The 16,765-nt window shown below is 45.7% G+C and overlaps 1 protein-coding gene across 2 annotated transcripts in view; it reads left to right on the forward strand.

Moving 5' to 3' along the window:
- DOC2B (double C2 domain beta) overlaps window positions 1-16,765 on the forward strand; it is a 210,921-nt gene that overhangs the window by 51,093 nt on the left and 143,063 nt on the right. For both annotated transcript variants that reach the window (XM_060757050.2, XM_060757051.2), the window contains exon 2: window positions 10,677-10,756. In XM_060757050.2, the coding sequence (XP_060613033.2) occupies window positions 10,677-10,756 (80 nt within the window). The remainder of the gene's footprint in view (window positions 1-10,676; window positions 10,757-16,765) is intronic.

Consider the following 16,765-nt stretch of genomic DNA (forward strand, 5'->3'; position numbering starts at 1 on the left):
AGAGAGGAAACAAACAAGGACATCTAATCACCTCTCAACAAAAGATTGCTCCAGGCACTGCCAGGCACTGCCAGGCAATCAAATGCTAATCAAGGTAGTCAGTTGAAACATTCACACCTAGCTCCAACAGACAAGAGTCCTTTGTCCCACCCTGGTCATTCCACAGATATATAAACCCCTTTTTCCTAGTTCCCACAGACCTCACTACCTTTGAGGATGCTTGCCATAGATGCAGGCGAAAAGTCAGGAGAGAATGCCTCTAGACAATGGCCATATAGCCCGAAAAAACCTACAACAACGCTTGGGAAGTGTTCGACTTGTGATTTTGTGATACGAAATTCAGCGTATAGATCTCGTTTGCTGTGATATACTGTGTTTATGTGTCAGTCAAATAACCTAAGGTAAAGGTAAAGGTTTCCCTTTGACTCTGGGGGGTGGTGCTCATCTAGATTTCTAAACAAAGAGCCGGTGTTGTCCATAGACACCTCCAAGGTCATGTGGCCATCATGACTGCATGGAGCATCGTTACCTTCCCGCAGAAGCAGTACCTATTGATCTACTCACATTTGCATATTTTCAGACAGCAGATATAAATCAGCACTTTGGTTGGAAATGGATTGGCAATGGTGATATATATGAGGACTCAGTTTTATTGTTTTATCAATGTTTTATGTACTGTTTTAATTCATTGCTTATGTATTTTAATCGTTACATGGTGGTTTTGTATTTAATGGTTACTATATTTAATTGTTTATATGTAACGGTATCGAATCACTGCCAGTGTAAGCTGTCCCTAGTAGAGAAGTGACGGGGTAGAAATACCGGAAATAATAATAAATAAATAAATTTTGAACTGCTAGGTTGGCAGAAGCTGGGGCTAACAGTGGGAGCTCACCTCGCCCCCCAGATTCTAACCGTCAACCTTTCACTCAGCAAGTTCAGCAGCTTATCGGTTTAACCCACTGCGCCCTTGATATTTCCTTATGGTTTCACTAAAATACATCCCTGTTTGAGCAGTACCTATTTATCTACTCGCATGCAAATGCAAGTAGATCAATAGGTCCCGCTTCTGTGGGAAGGTATTATTGTATTCGGGCTCGGCCTCATGTAAGCCGCACCGAGTCCCTTGGGGAGATGGTAGCGGGGTACAAATAAAGTGTTATTATTAGTATTATTATTATTTATTATTAATTATTATTATTATTATTATTATTATTATTAAGGTAATGCAACTCCATGCAATCATGCAGTCATGCTGGCCACATGACCTTGGAGGTGTCTACAGACAACACCAGCTCTTCAGCTTAGAAATGGAGATGAGCACCACCCCCCAGAGTTGGACACAACTAGACTTATTGTCAAGGCAAAATCTTTACTTATAGATTCAGCCATGGGTACCCTAATTCTGTCTCACATTCAAAGAGTTGCCATAACTCAAATTTGACTTGGCAGCAGTTAATGTCATCACAAAGGTTCCCCCAACGGCACACAAACCCCGACTCCTTATATTTGGGGAAAATTGGCATCAGCGAAATGGTGGCAGTGACGTGGTGGTTTCGGAGAGCCAGCTGGGCTCCATGTTGAGTTTTGGAGGCAAAAATAGTTATTCCTGGGGTGGAAGGGTCAGCGGAGCAAAAGCGAGATAGCCATTCGTCTTAGAATTTGCCCAGGAGAAGAATGGCACCGATTTCGAAGCGATCCATTGACTCGTGGATACGGGGACCCAATGGGTTTCCGTATCCGCGGTTCAGAGGAAAGCAGTTTCGGCCTCCCTGGCACACGAAAATCGCATCCCAATCGAGTTGGCAGCCATCTGCAGCCTGGAAGAGGAAAGGTTCATGCAGAGAGGCAGTAAAAGACACGAAGTAAACACAGTAAAAAACACTAGGAAGAGGAAAAGTTACAATTAATTGATACTTTATTGGGGGATTTGTTACAATGTTAGGAAGGGGAAGAAAGTGAAGCAAGAAGTAAGTTTCTTGATTGTAGCTGCTGCTGTGGCCATGTTCCATAGAAGTTGGCCCAAGCGGGCAACAGAGAACTGTGGAACTCCCTGCTGCAGGTCAGATTAGCTGGAAAGCAGGGAGTTCTGGGTTCATTGAGTTTGTTTTGGCATTGAAAGATGGTGACAATGTTTCTCACGCCTTCAGGTGTGAAGGGAAACCTGAATTCCTGAATTCGCTTCCACACATACGCCTTCTAGAGAAAAGAACCCAAATATTGAAACAGATGTTTACTTTCTGTTTCTGCGTCTTTTGGACAAGTAAGTGAGCAGAAGCGAGTAGCACAGTCTGTCTCCCTTGGCAGGGAATGAGAAAAGCGTGTCCTTTTTAGTGGTTGACGGGATCCAAGTATTTCACAAGCATTAATAGAGAGAGTAGCTTTGGAGAGCCCGGCTTTCCAAGAAGCATCGACGCATGTTCAGGGGAGGAAATCCAGGCAAAATCCCACCTGTGGAACTCTCTTCCTAGGGATATTAGATTGGCCCCCTCCCTCTTAACATTTTGCAAAAAAGGTTAAAACCTGGCTTTTCGAGCAGGCATTCCACTTAGGCGGGAAAATTATTCATTGTTTTTATATTTCTAATTGTATTGTAATGTTTCTTTTTGCCTTCTTGGTTTTCTTTTTCTTTGGGATGTACTTTGTTGCCGCCTCCTGAACAATGCCGTGGACTTCTGTCCATAGTTCTTCTGGGACTCTGTTTACTAAATTTAGTCCTTCAAATCTGTTCTTCACTTCCACTGTATATTTGCTAGGAATGTTAGTGAGATCATATCTAAGTGGCCTGTGTATTTTCCCTGATCTCTTTAGTTTTTATTCTAAATTGGGCAATAAGAAGTTCGTGATCTGAGCTACAGTCAGCCCCAGGTCTTGTTTTCACCGACTGGATGGATGTCCGCCACCTTTGGCTGCAAAGGATGTAGTCAATCTGATTTCGGTGTTGACCATCTGGTGAGGTCCATGTATAAAGCCGTCTTCTAGGTTGTTGGAAGAGAGTGTTTGTTATACACAGCGAGTTTTCCTTGCAAAATTCTTCCAATAGCATACCAACATATCTCTGGTTGTACTGGTCCATTTAGTTTTCTTGGCAAAGATACTGAGGTGGTTTGCCATTGCCTTCCCCAGGGGTCACGCTTGGTCTGACCTCTCTGCCTCGACCGTCCCGTCTTGGGTGGCCCTTCACGGTTTCGCTCATGACATCATTGAGGTGCTCAAGCTCCAGCGCCACAACAAGGCGGTGATCCTTTGCTGGAGATTATTATTATTATTATTATTATTATTATTATTATATTTCTTTTTTACTATTATTATTATTATTACATGTATCATTTTGCTCTATTGTTACTGCTATTATTACATTTCCATTATTTTGCTATATTATTATTATTACGTTTATTATTTTACTCTCTTTTTTATGAAGAAAGTTAGAATAATTGTGCCATCACACCCAGACACTATAAAGTTAAAACTTAGATGTGCTTCTCTCTTTATCTGGGTGAACTGTGAGTGCCTAACTTAGAAGCTCAGGATTCCCAGCAAATGAGGCCAGTCCAGATTTGAACATCAAACAGAACATTTATTTCTCAAAGCCCTTGACAGACTTGGCACAGCTTGATTAAATTACAAACACAAACAGTCAACTTGTGAAACCATATACATGTTCTTTCCTTCCTTTTTCCTTCAGCTGCTAAGTTAACTTTCCCCCAACAGTAGAAAAATCCTGGGATCTTTTACCCTAACCCTGAGCTGCTGTCTTTTAGAAAGAGCAGATCTTTCCCTATCCAAGCTCAAGGTTCGTTTGGGGATGAAGTAATGGAGTCTCTCCCAATGGCAGAGAAATCCTGAGATATTCTCTGTCCCAGAGCTGAGCTGCTATCTTTTAGAAAGAGCAGGCCTTCCCCTATCTGAGCTCAGTACCAGTTTCCAAGGCAAGATGGTAATAGTATGATGGCCTGTCCAAGCTGCCTAGCTTGACCACAAGCACATCCGAGGCTTTTTCTATACTGAAGAAGGCAGGAGAGCTTCTCCAAAATGGAGATCTCATCCACAGGAAAAAGGGCGGTCTCTGGACCAAAGAGATACTCTTCTAAGCCAATAGCTGCACAAGGTTTGCAGGCTGGCTTCCAGCCTCTGTTAATTAGGCCTGGGTAACAACGGAAAAATTTGTTTCTAAAATCGATTTGTATTTGGGGGGGTTTTTTGTTTCGATATTTAAAATAATTACAAAATTTTCCCTTAAAAAAGTTCGGTATTTACGAAATTTCGTTAATATTAACGAATCAAATGGCAGTTGCGCGACGTGAAAATAATAGTTTTAACCTCGGAGAAGGAAAGAGGGGGGAAAGAGAGAGAGAGGAGGGGTGAAACAAACCACTTTCTGCCTTCGTGAATGTATGGGACAGTGAAAGCAGTACTGAAAGATGGCCATCCATTCTTAATAATAATAATAATAATAATAATAATAATAATAATAAATATAATTAATATAATAGTTTTAACCTGGAGAAGGAAAGGGGGGGAAGGAGAGAGAGAGGAGGGTGGGTGAGTGAGATCTCTATTCTGGTTTGACAATGCTTCTTCTCAATAATAATAATAATAATAATAATAATAATAATAACAAACCACTTTCTGCCTTCGTGAATGTATGGGACAGTGAAAGCAGTACTGAAAGATGGCCATCCATTCTTAATAATATTAATAATAATAATAAATATAATAAATATAATAGTTTTAACCTGTTGAAGGAAAGAGGTTAGGCAGGCAACAGGCAGGTCTCTGAGTGCTGCACTGCTGTGTCTCTTTGCCCAATGCACGCAGGCCAGAGTGAGGAACGAGGTGAGGTGACGACAGGAGGAGAGGAGAATTTGATCCACTTAAGCAGAGGCCAGGGACCCCTGAAATGGGGTAAATGCCGCTTGCAACCAGGGGGAGGGAAACAACTATAAAACTTGCACCAGACACACGGAAATAATAACGAAACAATAACGAAACAATTACGAAATAGCTTTAAAAATTCGTTTCGTTTTTTAGTTGCTCCTGGATGGTTTGTTATCGCTTCGTTTACCCAAAAAATAACGAATTATTAACGAATTACGAAATTAACGAACGAAACCGCCCAGCCCTACTGTTAATGTTTGACTATTAGGATGCTGCTAAGACTGTAGCAACCCTGGGAGAAATGCAAAGGGATGCTATTTCATGCAACTAAGGGGCAATGCAAACCAAGCTCCTGGAAGACAGAACAATAATAGTTTAATCAGAATTGGGCAGTCTTATCTTAAATGACAGTTTTATGTAAATATTCAAAAACATTTTTTATTTATTTTATTTATTTATTTGACTACTCCCAATTTGGCTCGGAGCGGTTTACAGCAGTAGATTAAAACAATACAATTAACTTTAAAATACAATAAAACAAGAACAGACATAGTCCCGAGTTATTCACCCATCAAAAGCTTGTCGGAAAAGAAAGGTTTTACAGACTTTCCGAAAAGCAAGTAGGTCTCGGATGGTTCGGGTTTCAACTGGCAAGGCATTCCATAAAGGGGCTACAGTCGAGAAGGCTCTCTGCCTAGTAGAGGACAGATGATAAGTCTGGATGTTGGGGACTTCAAAGAAATTTTGGTCTTCATACCAGAGTAATCTCTGGAGTTGGTAGGGGGATAAGCGGGTCCTCAGATACGCCGGCCCCAGACCGTATAAGGCCTTAAAGGTTAGTACCAGCACTTTGAAAGTAATCCGGTACTCAATTGGTAGCCAGTGCAGCGGTTGTAGAATTGGGGTGATACGACACCTCGACGGCACCCCAGCAAGAAGACGAGCCGCCGCATTTTGCACCAGCTTCAGTTTCCAGATCACTGACAAAGGAAGGCCAATGTAGAGGGCGTTACAGTAGTCAAGCCTCGAGATGACCATCGCCTGGATCACCGTAGCCAGGTCGTTCCTAGATAGGAAGGGAGCCAGTCGCCTAGCCTGACGAAGATGGAAATACGCAGATCTGCTCACAGCAGAGACCTGGGCCTCCATTGTGAGCAGCGGGTCCAATAAGACACCAAGACTCTTTACAGAAGGTGACGAACGTAGTGTCTCACCATCTAAGGTACGCAGCTGGATCTCCCTCCCATGCGGACGGCCCAGCCAAAGGATCTCCATCTTCGCTGGGTTCACCCTCAACCTGCTGGCACGCAACCATCCAGTAACAGCCTCAAGGCACTAATGGAAATTTTTGGGTACAGAGTCCGGCCGGCCCTCCATCCTCAGAATGAGCTGAGTGTCGTCAGCGTATTGGTGGCACTCAAGCCCAAAGCTCCGCTCCAGTCGGGCAAGTGGTCGCATATAGATGTTAAATAATAGAGGAGAGAGAATGGCTCCCTGCGGGACCCCTCAAGTTAGCGGAGATCTCTCAGAAACCATCCCTCCTCTCACCACACGCTGTCCCTGATTCTGGAGGAAGCAGGACACCCATTTCAGGGGTATTCCCCTAACCCCAGTCATGGCTAGGCGGTGGAGTAGTAGATTGTGATCAACCGTATCAAATGCTGCTGTAAGGTCCAATAACACAAGCAGTGCTGATCCGCCAACGGTAGAAACCTACTAGTGCCTCAATTAATGTAATTATATTGGTGTCTATTTTTATTTTGAAATTCAGCAGTAGCTGTTGCATTTCTCACCCTAGGCTTATACTAGAGTCAATCCGTTTTCCCAGTTTTTTGTGGTAAAATTAGGCACCTCGGCTTATATTTGGGTCGGCTTATACTCGGGTATATACGGTATATAGAGACATCCCCCTTGCATGTAGGAAGATATTATTTGATATTTCTATGATGCAAAAGGGACGTGGTGGTGATGTTAACGTATGTAGAAGCATGTTTCTTTGTTTGCCTGCATTTGAAGATGTATAAAAGGGAAAGTCAACGCCTTGATCCTCACTCTGGTTGGCTTTTGGACGTGATTCCACGCCAAGGTCTCAGCTGAAAATAAACGCACTTTTTCTGCCTCACACAAAAGATCGCTCTTGGTATTATCTCTCCTATCAGCCATAACATTTCTACGATAATCAGAGCTTGGTTAGCTTTGAGAAAGACGATTTATAAATGCAACTGAAATGCTCGCTAAATACTTTTCGGGAGTTTGGAACCGTCAGGGCAACCAATTAATGTGGAAGGGAGTTTTTCCGGCCCTCATTAAAACGGAGCTGGTCTCCGCTCTGGCTTAGAGGCCTTTCCCAAGTCCCATTTTCCCCAAAGCACTGGGAAATTGCTTGTTTGTTTGCCTGCAGTAATTGGGCTCTTTAACAAGCCTCCGAGGGCTTCTCTTTGCCTCCTGGGCCCCTGCTCGTAATCGGCCCGTTTAGCTTCAGCACCAACGCATCCCTCGGGCAGGAGGCTTCTCGGCCACAGTTGCCAACTTTTGCTCCGGGGATTGTGGGCTTAAATGTATTGTCGAAGGCTTTCATGGCCGGAATCACTGGGTTGTTGCAGTTTTTTGGGGTTGTATTGGCATGTCCTAGAAGCATTCTCTCCTGAAGTTTCGCCTGCATCTGTGGCAAGCATCCTCAGAAGATTGTAGCACCGGGATTGTGGCGCAGCTGGCTAAGTGTCAACTGCATTAAGATCACTCATGAGTTCGAAGCCAGCCCGGGTTGGAGTGGGTTTCCAACCAATTGTGTGTAGCCTGTTGTCGACCTTTGCAACCCAAAAGACAGTTGCATCTGTCAAGTAGAAAAATAAGGTACCACCTCAAAGTGTGGGGAGGCTAAATTGACTGATTTATGAGGCCATAAAGAAGACTCCAGCAAAGCATTCCAGCGGGGAAGCATGCGGGGAATGCGGAAGTGCTTCGTCAGTGTCGCAGATGGACGATGAAAGCGACAGCTCCCCTGGCGGCCAGAAAAAAAAGTTAAATAGCCTCTGTGTATGTCTGTATATGTTTGTATGTCAAAAATTGGCATTGAATGTTTGCCATATATGTGTACACTGTAATCCGCCCTGAGTCCCCTGCGGGGTGAGAAGGGCGGAATATCAAAGCTGTAGATAGATAGATAGATAGATAGATAGATAGATAGATAGATAGATAGATAGATAGATGGATGGATAGAGATAGATAGATAGATAGATAGATAGATAGATAGATAGATAGATCATAAATGAATGTTTGCCTATCTGTGTATGTTGCAATCTGCTCTGAGCCCCTCAGGGAGATACAGTGGAATATAAATAAAGTGTTGTTGTTGTTGTTGTTGTGTTGTTGTTGTTGTTGTTGTTGTTGTTGCGCAGAAGCGGATTTTAGCCAGGTCCAATGCAATAGACACTCAGGCAAGAGGGGGGGGGGGGAAGGAATAGAAAAAAAAACTTTTCTCTTATCAGCAGAGGCAAAACATAAACTTGTAGTGTTGTATACAAAATCAAACAGTGCAACAAACTTGCATAGTCCGTGTAAGTAACACAGAATAAGGCTTCTTCATCTTCATTCAAATGAGAGAGCAAAACATAAACCTTGAGTAAATAGCTATTCCACCTTAGCAAAGAGCATTGCTATTAGAGCATAGCAGCATTACAGCATACTGCTTCTCCAAACTGTATTCTAAAATCCATACAGTTATACTCCACCAGGTGTGGCCCAAACATACTGGCTGACCTACATTATCAGCTGCATATAATAATTAACATCATAAGGGGTTTTTTAACATACACATTTGATCCTGCTATGACTTACTGTAATACCTGTTAGAATCATAGAATCATAGAATCAAAGAGTTGGAAGAGACCTCGTGGGCCATCCAGTCCAACCCCCTGCCAAGAAGCAGGAATATTGCATTCAAATCACCCCTAACAGATGGCCATCCAGCCTCTGCTTAAAAGCTTCCAAAGAAGGAGCCTCCACCACACTCCGGGGCAGAGAGTTCCACTGCTGAACGGCTCTCACAGTCAGGAAGTTCTTCCTAATGTTCAGATGGAATCTCCTCTCTTGTAGTTTGAAGCCATTGTTCCGCGTCCTAGTCTCCAAGGAAGCAGAAAACAAGCTTGCTCCCTCCTCCCTGTGGCTTCCTCTCACGTATTTATACATGGCTATCATATCTCCTCTCAGCCTTCTCTTCTTCAGGCTAAACATGCCCAGCTCCTTAAGCCGCTCCTCATAGGGCTTGTTCTCCAGACCCTTGATCATTTTAGTCACCCTCCTCTGGACACATAAACCTTGAGTAAATAGCTATTCCACCTTAGCAAAGAGCATCGCTGCTAGAGCATAGCAGCATTACAGCATATCGCTTCTCCAAACTGTATTCTAAAATCCATACAGTTATACCCCACCAACATGCCGGCTGACCTACATTATCAGCTGCACATAATAATTAACATCATAAGGGGTTTTTTTAACACACACATTTGATCCTGCTATGACTTACTGTAATAGTTGTTGTAGTAGTAGTATTAATGTTTATTATTATTATTATTATTATTATTATTATTTTATAATGTGTTCTTTTCCATCTGCGTCCTCGGCATCTCTCTCTTACCTTATTTATCTCATTTGACTTTGCATGTTTGGATAACTGGAACATAAACATAAACCTTGAGTATACCCCACCAACATGCCGGCTGATCTACATTATCAGCTGCACATAATAATTAACATTACAAGGAGTTTTTTAACACACACATTTGATCCTGCTATGACTTACTGTAATAGTTGTTGTTGTAGTAGTATTAATGTTTAGTATTATTATTATTATTATTATTATTATTATTATTTTATAATGTGTTCTTTTCCATCTGCGTCCTCGGCATCTCTCTCTTACCTTATTTATCTCATTTGACTTTGCATGTTTGGATAACTGGAACATAAACATAAACCTTGAGTATACCCCACCAACATGCCGGCTGATCTACATTATCAGCTGCACATAATAATTAACATCATAAGGGGTTTTTTTAACACACACATTTGATCCTGCTATGACTTACTGTAATAGTTGTTGTTGTAGTAGTATTAATGTTTAGTATTATTATTATTATTATTATTATTATTATTTTATAATGTGTTCTTTTCCATCTGCGTCCTCGGCATCTCTCTCTTACCTTATTTATCTCATTTGACTTTGCATGTTTGGATAACTGGAACATAAACATAAACCTTGAGTATACCCCACCAACATGCCGGCTGACCTACATTATCAGCTGCACATAATAATTAACATCATAAGGGGTTTTTTTAACACACACATTTGATCCTGCTATGAGTTACTGTAATAGTTGTTGTAGTAGTAGTATTAATGTTTAGTATTATTATTAGTAGTAGTATTATTATTATTTTATAATGTGTTCTTTTCCATTTGCGTCCTCGGCATCTCTCTCTTATCTTATTTATCTCATTTGACTTTGCATGTTTGGATAACTGGAACCTTTTACTACTACCGAGTTGTTTGGTCTCTCTTCTTAATCCAGCCTCAGGAAAGCTGGGATGTGAACCAAACAGTGGAAAGTGTAGTTGGACATAATTGATTGTGCTCCGGCTTTTTGTCCAAACTTTGAAGGCAATTAAAGGGGGTTTAAGCGGCTGAGGGGGGAAAGGAAGGAGCCTGAGGCTGTTGGGAATTGTGGGAGTTGGAGTTTGCCTGCTTTAAATGGAGCACACTGTCCTCACCTTTAATGCTTTTCTTTCTTTCTCCTCTCTTCCAGCTGCCTTGGGGACATTAGATTTCAGCTTGCTGTATGATCAAGAAAACAATGCGCTGCACTGCACTATTAATAAAGCCAAGGTAGGCACCAACTCATTTGCCCTCTGTTTCCTGCTTGTGTGTGTTTTCCCGACAAAATCTGGAGTTATGAAAGTTTGAATTAAGATAGAATGGGACGAGAAAAGCGACATAGCTGCAACCTGAAGGACACGTTTGTGCCCTGAACCTTTTGTTTTTCGTGTCAGAAGCGACTTGAGAAACTGCAAGTCGCTTCTGGTGTGAGAGAATTGGCATTCTGCAAGGATGTTGCCCAGGGGACGCCTGGATGTGTTGCCATCCTGTGGGAAGCTTCTTTCATGTCCCCGTGTGGGAAGCTGGAGCTGACAGACAGGAGCTCACCCCATCTTGTGGATTTGAACTGCTGACTTTCAGGTCAGCACTTCAGTTGGCACAAGGGTTTAACCCATTGCAACACTGCAGCTCCAACCAAGGAGAATGGGATTTCTTTCATGTCCCAACGTGGGAAGCTGGAGCTGACAGACAGGAGCTCACCCCGTCATGTGGATTTGAACTGCTGACTTTCAGGTCAGCAGTTCAGTCGGCACAAGGGTTTAACCCATTGCAACACTGCAGCTCCAACCAAGGAAAATGGGGCTTCTTTCATGTCCCCACGTAGGAAGCTGGAGCTGACAGACAGGAGCTCACCCCATATTGTGGATTCGAACTGCTCTCTTTCAGGTCAACAGTTCAGCCGGCACAAGGGTTAAACCCATTGTATCACCGCAGCTCCTACCAAGGTGAATGGGGCTTCTTTCATGTCCCCGCATGGGAAGCTGGAGCTGACAGATAGGAGCTCACCACGTCTTGTGGATTCAAACTGCTGACCTTCAGGTCAATGGTTCAGCTGGCACAAGGGTTAAACACATTGTATCACCACAGCTCCTACCAAGGTGAATGGGTCTTCTTTCATGTCCCCGCATGGGAAGCTGGAGCTGACAGACAGGAGCTCACCCCGTCTTGTGGATTCGAACTGCTCACTTTCAGGTCTACAGTTCATCTGGCACAAGGGTTAAACCCATTGTATCACCACAGCTCCTACCAAGGTGAATGGGTCTTCTTTCATGTCCCTGTGTGGGAAGCTGGAGCTGACAGATGGTAGCTCACCCTGTCTTGTAGATTCAAACTGCTCACTTTCAGGTCAACAGATCAGTCGACACAAGGGTTTCACCCATTCCATCACTGCAGCTCCTCCAAGGTGAATGGGGCTTCTTTCATGTCCCTGCGTGGGAAGCTGGAGCTGACAGACGAGAGCTCACCCCATCTTGTGAATTCGAACTGCTCTCTTTCAGGTCAACAGTTCAGCCTGCACAAGGGTTTAACCCATTGCATTATCGCAGTTCCTACCAAGGTGAATGGGTCTTCTTTCATGTCCCTGCATGGGAAGCTGGAGCTGATAGACGGGAGCTCATCCCATCCTATGAATTCGAACTGCTGACCTTCAGGTCAACAGTTAAGCTGGCACAAGGGTTTAACCCATTGCATTAACCCAGTTCCTACCAAGGTGAATGGGGCTTCTTTCATATCCCCATGTGGGAAGCTGGAGCTGACAGACGGGAGCTCACCAGTTCAGCCGGCACAAGGTTTTAACTCATTGCTTCACCACAGCTCCCACCAAAGTGAATGGGGCTTCTTTCTTGTCTCCGCGTGGGAAGCTGGAGCTGACAGACGGGAGCTCACCAGTTCATCCGGCACAAGGGTTTAACTCATTGCTTCACCACAGCTCCCACCAAGGTGAATGGGGCTTCTTTCTTGTCTCCGTGTGGGAAGCTGGAGCTGACAGACGGGAGCTCACCAGTTCATCCGGCACAAGGGTTTAACTCATTGCTTCACCACAGCTCCCACCAAAGTGAATGGGGCTTCTTTCTTGTCTCCGCGTGGGAAGCTGGAGCTGACAGACGGGACCTCACCCCGTCTTGTGGATTCGAACTGCTGACCTTCAGGTCAGCAGTTCAGCCGGCACAAGGGTTTAACCCATTGCATCACCACAGCTCCTACCTTTGTCCGAAGTCTCCCTAAGATCGATTCATTCAAGGTCACAAACGCATCGGACTGGGAGCACTGCTGGATCCCTTCCCTCTCTTCTCTCTCAATTGGCATCTTCCCGTCGCTTTTTTGGGCCACCAGCAAAATAAAACTGGGATGTAGGAAGTTGTTGAAGTGCTGAGCATGTGGTGGTATTCAGGGAGAAGCCGGTGGGCGGATGGGTACCTGGTTGCTGTCCAATCCACAGGCCCAACGTTGCACTTAACCAGCCAAAAAAATGGCAGGAGCGCTGATGACTGTGATATCGAGCTCCTTTTTGGAGGGTTCTCCCAGCGAGGGGGAACCCTGGAGACCTCTAATGGGGTCTTGACCTTGGCGAGCTGCCAGCAGAAGCCAATCCAAAGCGCACAATATTAAGAATTAATCTCGCCAGAGGCTGAAGAGGTACCCAGCGACCGAAGCGTTTATTTAGCGATTCAGCTGAAAAGGATGCATTACAGGGATATTTCCTCAAGTAAGCATCCAGTACAGTGATTTTCAGGCATATTTATACAGACAGAACAAAGGAATCCTGGCTTGAATCTCCCGCCCGCCTCCTGTCAGTCCCCTCTGTCCTGGTTGGCCGGCTCTGGAACAGCTGGGAGGAGGCTTGGCCGCTGGTCCCACCCTCCCTCCAATCGCCGGCCGCTGTTGCCTCCAGAGGGCCAATCAGAGCCCTCGGAGCGCCTCCAGAGATTGTCCAATCAGCGGCCAGGAGGCGGGACGTATCTTGACAGCGCAGAGGGGCGGATCGCCTGGAGGCGTCCGCCAGCTGATGGAACACCTTTTGTTCTTCGCACGGCAGGGAGGCGGAAGGGGAGACAAGGGATTTCCTGGGCCCCCGATAAAAGATGTGTATAGGGAAAAGAGGGTGGCGGTGGGTGGTGTCTGGATCTTCAACCTTGCGGGCAAAGGGTCCTTTGTCACAAGGGAGCATGCACAAACACCGTAATTGATGCAATCAGTCTGTTTTTCCGGCTTTTGGGCTGATCAAATCTCTGGCTTTTGTTTGTCTGAACTCTGAAAAACAAAGCCACAGATTTGCCAGTATTTTCCATGCAGTGTCAATATGGATGGAGTTCCTTCCAAGGAAATTGAATTTCCTTAACTGTAATCCCCTGGTCGCATATTCTTTTATAGGGTAAAGTTCAAGAGGGGAAAGGCAAGGAAAGGGGTGAGGGTGCACCTCATTCCATTACATTCCGTATTACACACACTTCATACATATATTCTTTACAGTCTTTCATAACTCATAGATTTCATAAAAAGGGTCCCCATCCCCTCCCCATCCCAGCAAAGTTTATTAGAAAACCCACAGCAATTTAATAAAGGCAATCAGCAGAGTTCCTGAGGTATGATCCTTTGCAACAAGGGCATGCACCCACAGGCGGGGGCCATTCTTCAGAAGCGGCTTGGCTTTTGGAGTTCAGGAGGAAGCCCGTGATGCCAGGGCACCGAGTCAATCAGAAAGGGCAGAAAAAGGTCCACAAAGAGTCCGCAAATGGTGGAGAGTGGAGCAATGTCCTTTGGGGAACTGCATTTCCCTGATCAGGGGCCAGGGTCCAGTGCACAAGCCAGAGAATTCACAGAGAGGAAGCAGGAACCCAGTTATGTGTGCTGGGTCAGGAAGCAGCAGAATCCATAGTCCGGCCCTTGGTGAACTACAAATACTTGGGGGGGAAAGATGCTCTGCATCAAATCCTCCCTTCGAGGCTGGGAAATGGCTACACTCATTTCCTCAAGCCTCGACACTCCCCCCAAGTATCCAGGGCCTCTTTCTAGACTGATTAGATTGTATTCGGTTGATTATTTCGGGGCCCAACTCAAGCAACAACAGCAGGACCCAGCCGGGTGGGAGAGACCAGTGGCAGAATGTTCTTTGGGTTGGAAAGAAGAAAAAAAAAACTGAAGTGAGAAGGTGAAGACGGTGGAGGCAGGGGATGATGGAGTCGGTGATGGCAGTCAGCATGGAGCACCCAGGGGTCCCGAGTGAGTCCCCAATGGAGAAGGATGGCACATGGTGGAATTCTCCCATCTGGCAGTGGTCCTCAGGCCTCCTGGGGGCGCTTGCTCCTCCCTTGGCACTTGGGGGAGGGAGAAGATGGGGCACAGCCTTGCTACTCCTTCTGGCGTGGCGCCTCCTGGTGACCGCAGACAGGTCCGGCTCTCCATCATCACAGAGACTCAGGGATAGTGTCTAGGACAGTCAGAAAGAAGGTTTACAGCCCCCCCCCACCCCCCCCCTTCCCAGCCCAAGGGTAGTTAGTGGGGAAACAAAAGGGAAAAAAACTTTCATACCTAGTGGGGGCGTCAGTGGTCTCCTTTGGGCCACCCCTCTGCACAGCTTCTGGAACGGGCAGGGCCTCCTTCCTTCATGGCAGTTGCTGTGGGATCCTGGTTGCTCCTCCTGCGATGGCATTCCCCCGTGGGGGCTCAGATCAGCCCCTAGGGGGGGCTGTCTCTTCTGGGCGGCATGGGGTCTGGTCCTGCTCTCTGTGTGATTCTCCCGTGCCATCTGGGTTCCACACAGGAAAGTCCACAGACCTCCCTTGCTCACCTTGCCCAGGTAGTTGTCCTCAGCGGCAGGAGTGGATTATGGGTCCCACAGTTCGACCAGTTGCTCTTCACTGCGCAGAGGGGACCCCTGGACCTCGACGCCCCCTTCATATTTAAGGCAGTTAATGGGATAATTTAAACATACACATACATGCGCTCAGGGAAAGGGGAGGGAGGAAGGGCCAGGAAGAAAAAGAGCATCAGAGGGACTGCGTGTGTGTGTGAGAGAGATTTAGCCATAGATGTGGGTGAAATGTCAGGAGGGAATGCTTCTGGAACATCCCTTCCTTAGGTTTTTTTTTGGAGAAGGAGGTAAGAGGGAGCAGCAGGATTTCTCTGGGAGATAGAGGAAAGAATTCACAGAATACTGGCTTCTTAGAAGATGGGAGGGGAGGGAGAAGAGAGAGAGAGAGAGAGAAAGGATGGGTTTCAGAGACATTTCACAAGCACATGGAATTCTTTGGTGAGGTCTGGTTCTTAGAGAGAAAAGGGGAAAAGCAGAGAGAGGGAGAGAGAGAGAAAGAGAGAGAGAGAGAGAGAGAGAGAGAGAGAGAGAGGGAGAGAGAGAAACCCAGCAAACTTTATTTGGCAAAAGGAAACAGGAGCAGGAAAAAGGTCCCCCCCCCCCTTACACCTCCCTTTGTTTGCAAGAGGAGAGAGGGAGGAGGGGTTTGAAAGCAAAAAGGGGGAGTTGGAGAGTGAAGGGAAAAACAAAGGAAAGGCAGGGACATTGGTGACTGCCCCTGAAAAATGGGTTTTGTAGTTGCACAGAAGAGAAGGGGAGAGGAAGAGAGTTCTTGGGTCAGGGAAACCAGAGAGAGAGAGACTTTTGCAAGGCAGCTGAGTCACATCAGTGGCAGGGTCTCTCCTGGTGAGGGGAAACACTGTTTATTATAAATAAACAGGCACTGAAGATTCAGCTTTTGAAAGAAAGGGATGTAGTAGCTTGGTGAAGGGGGGAATGAGCAATGCCTCCCTTTTCCATCTGAAGGAAGGAAAAAGGTGGCACAGGAGGAAGCAGGAGAGGAGGAGAGCAAAGAATTTCCCTGATCATTTCCTCAAGAAGCAGTGGAAAAAAAAAAACAAACAGACAGAGGGGCATATGAATGCATCATAAATAGGGAATAGGGAAATGGAGGGGTTGGGAAGGGAAGGAAGGAGTCAGGGAGATTGGGTAAAGGGAAATGGGAATGGGATGGTAGGGGAACAAGCAATTTCTTCCAAAGGGAGAGGGTGAAGGGGTCTGGAGGGGGTTTCCTGGGGGTTGGGGCTCTGTAACCTTCCCCTTGCATGGTCGGAGTTGGTCGCAGCTACCCCCCTTCCGCCTCCCACCGGCACATGGTAAAAAAGCATGAGGCAAAGGCGGTTTCGGCCCTCTTGGCCCCCTCACAGCGATCCGACTGCCATGAGGGGCCACGAAACTCCACCTGCTGAGGGCCCGGAGGGCCACCT

Source organism: Anolis sagrei, chromosome 11 (assembly GCF_037176765.1).
Source record: "Anolis sagrei isolate rAnoSag1 chromosome 11, rAnoSag1.mat, whole genome shotgun sequence".
Taxonomy (NCBI): domain Eukaryota; kingdom Metazoa; phylum Chordata; class Lepidosauria; order Squamata; family Dactyloidae; genus Anolis; species Anolis sagrei.